This window comes from Frankliniella occidentalis, unplaced genomic scaffold (assembly GCF_000697945.3).
Source record: "Frankliniella occidentalis isolate FOCC.00 unplaced genomic scaffold, Focc_3.1 Scaffold4, whole genome shotgun sequence".
Lineage (NCBI taxonomy): Eukaryota > Metazoa > Arthropoda > Insecta > Thysanoptera > Thripidae > Frankliniella > Frankliniella occidentalis.
In genome coordinates this window covers 2848051-2849958 of record NW_026267134.1, presented here as the reverse complement: position 1 = coordinate 2849958, position 1908 = coordinate 2848051, and the positions used below count along the sequence as shown (strand labels likewise).

General features: G+C 65.7%; 2 protein-coding genes across 2 annotated transcripts in view; both read left to right on the top strand.

The window, feature by feature from the left end:
- LOC113204188 (ATP-dependent helicase brm) overlaps nucleotides 1–1908 on the top strand; it is a 17475-nt gene that overhangs the window by 5839 nt on the left and 9728 nt on the right. The gene's annotated exons all lie outside the window — the stretch shown is intronic.
- Nucleotides 32–1908, top strand: part of LOC113204150 (uncharacterized) — a 59845-nt gene continuing 57968 nt past the window's right edge. The window contains exon 1 of the mRNA XM_052268006.1: nucleotides 32–315. Within this exon, the coding sequence (XP_052123966.1) occupies nucleotides 219–315 (97 nt within the window). The 5' untranslated portion in view covers nucleotides 32–218. The remainder of the gene's footprint in view (nucleotides 316–1908) is intronic.

Below are 1908 nucleotides of genomic sequence, written 5' to 3'. Positions count from 1 at the left end.
GGGGACGGGGCGGTTGGTTCCCCGGGCGGGGTCCAGCAGCAGCCACCGCCTCGTAGTCTTTGCCGCGACGCAGCAGCCGACAGAGTCGTCGTCCCTCCAGCCCCCGCCCCGCCCCGCCGCGACACTCTCCACGACGACGACCGCAGGACGACGCTGACCACCACGACGACGCCTCGCCCCGCCCCGCCAGCAAGAGCGCCCAGCCCCTCGGCTGTGACATGCTCCTCAGGAGCCTCGCCGCCGCGGCCGTCGTGCTGGTGCTGAGCTTCTCGTCGCCGCGGAGCGCGCTCGCCCGCTCCCTCGACGCCAGCGCAGGTAACTTCCTGTCCCGTTACAGCCTAGTCAGTAGTCAGCCCAGCTCGCCGCCACCTCCCAGGAGGTGAGCTCCTTGGCCGTGAGTGCGGCTGCCGACAACAACAACGTCACCAGCAGTACGGCTCCCTGCTGACGCGGGCTGCAGGAAAGATCGATCGATTAAATGCCTCCGTCACCTCTCGCCTCGTGCCATTGTCAAGGCCTCCCCCTCCCCACAACACAACCTCTCTTCTCTTACTCTCCCTCTCTTCCCCTCTCCCGAATCGGTTCGCCCACGTGGCTGCTGAAACAATGTAGCTACTGTGCTATCAGCAGCATCTTGCCGGTGCAGGCCGGCCTGGTGCAGCCGCGCATCGCTCCACCCCGCCCCGCCCAGTCCGGGGTGAGGTAGGGTAGGGAAGGGTAGGACACTGACCCGCCGCAGGCCCCAGCATCACCAGCAGGACCCGTCTTCACAGTCCGAGTCAGGGTGACCGGTCGGCCCCTACCGGCGGAGAACCCCGGAGTGCCAAGCCCAACGCGCTGGGGAACTCCTTCAGAGGCGAATTGGGACGGCCGCGGACCTGGCTAGGGAGGCCGGGAAGGGCCTACGGAAGACGGCGGGCGGCACCCGCGACCACGACGCGGGCGGGTGGCCACCGGCAGGCCAGCGGGCCCTCGCGGTCCGCGCCGCGGCCAAAAATGAAATCAGTCAATAAGGCACTCAATGGGACGGGCAGGACAGCCAGTCGGTGACAGCTGACGGCAGCTGACAGCCTCGTGGCGCGCTGCTTTGTTGTGGCCCCGCGTGACCCGTGAGGTTTGAACCAGCGAGCCAAGGTCAAGGTCGGTCCTTCCTTGGGATCCCACCCGTGCGCCGCGTCCGCACCGCGTCCGCCCGCGGACCCACAAGGCTCTCGGCCTCAGAGCGGCGGTGCTGGTCAGAAGGTCCCAGGACGCCCGCCGCACCGGCGACCTGCCGAGTGCCGGGGTTCGCTGGGCTGGCGGTGAGGAGGGTGGCCGCTGACCGCCGGCGCGAAGCTGTCACTCTCGCTGTGTGCCCGCGGGGCCCAGGTCAAAGGAGCAGGGGGAAGGGCGGGGGCAGTGCAGGCGGGACGTCGGGGAGCCCCAGCCCCGAGGAGGCCCCGCCACAGCCAGAGCGTGTACAGTCGCGAGGGCCTCGGCTTATGGCGCGATGCGGCGCGGCGGGGCCGGCCCGGGCCACGATGAGTTAACTTGTCCGACTCCTCACGCTGGCCGCGACACACAGAGGCCCTGGCCGGGCTGCGAGGGACCTGGGGGCCTATTGGACATGGGGAAGTGTGCCCCTGCTTGCTTTCAAAAACACCTAGGGGTGGGCTACAGTCAGGGGCGGATCTGGCTCGCAGTTCAAGGGGGGGCAAAAATTGCGGGTTGCCTACTTCCAGGGGCACTTTTTATGTGCCAAACAAAAACTTATTTCCCTAATTTTTATGATTTAAGGTCTGAAAATATTTTGGGGCGCACAGTAAAATTTCCCTTTTGATATTTATTTTTAAAGTTCAAGCACCGTCGTGTATGCTAGAAGTTACAGAGATGCGGGAGAGGGATTTGCGAGCGAAGCGAGCGAAAATT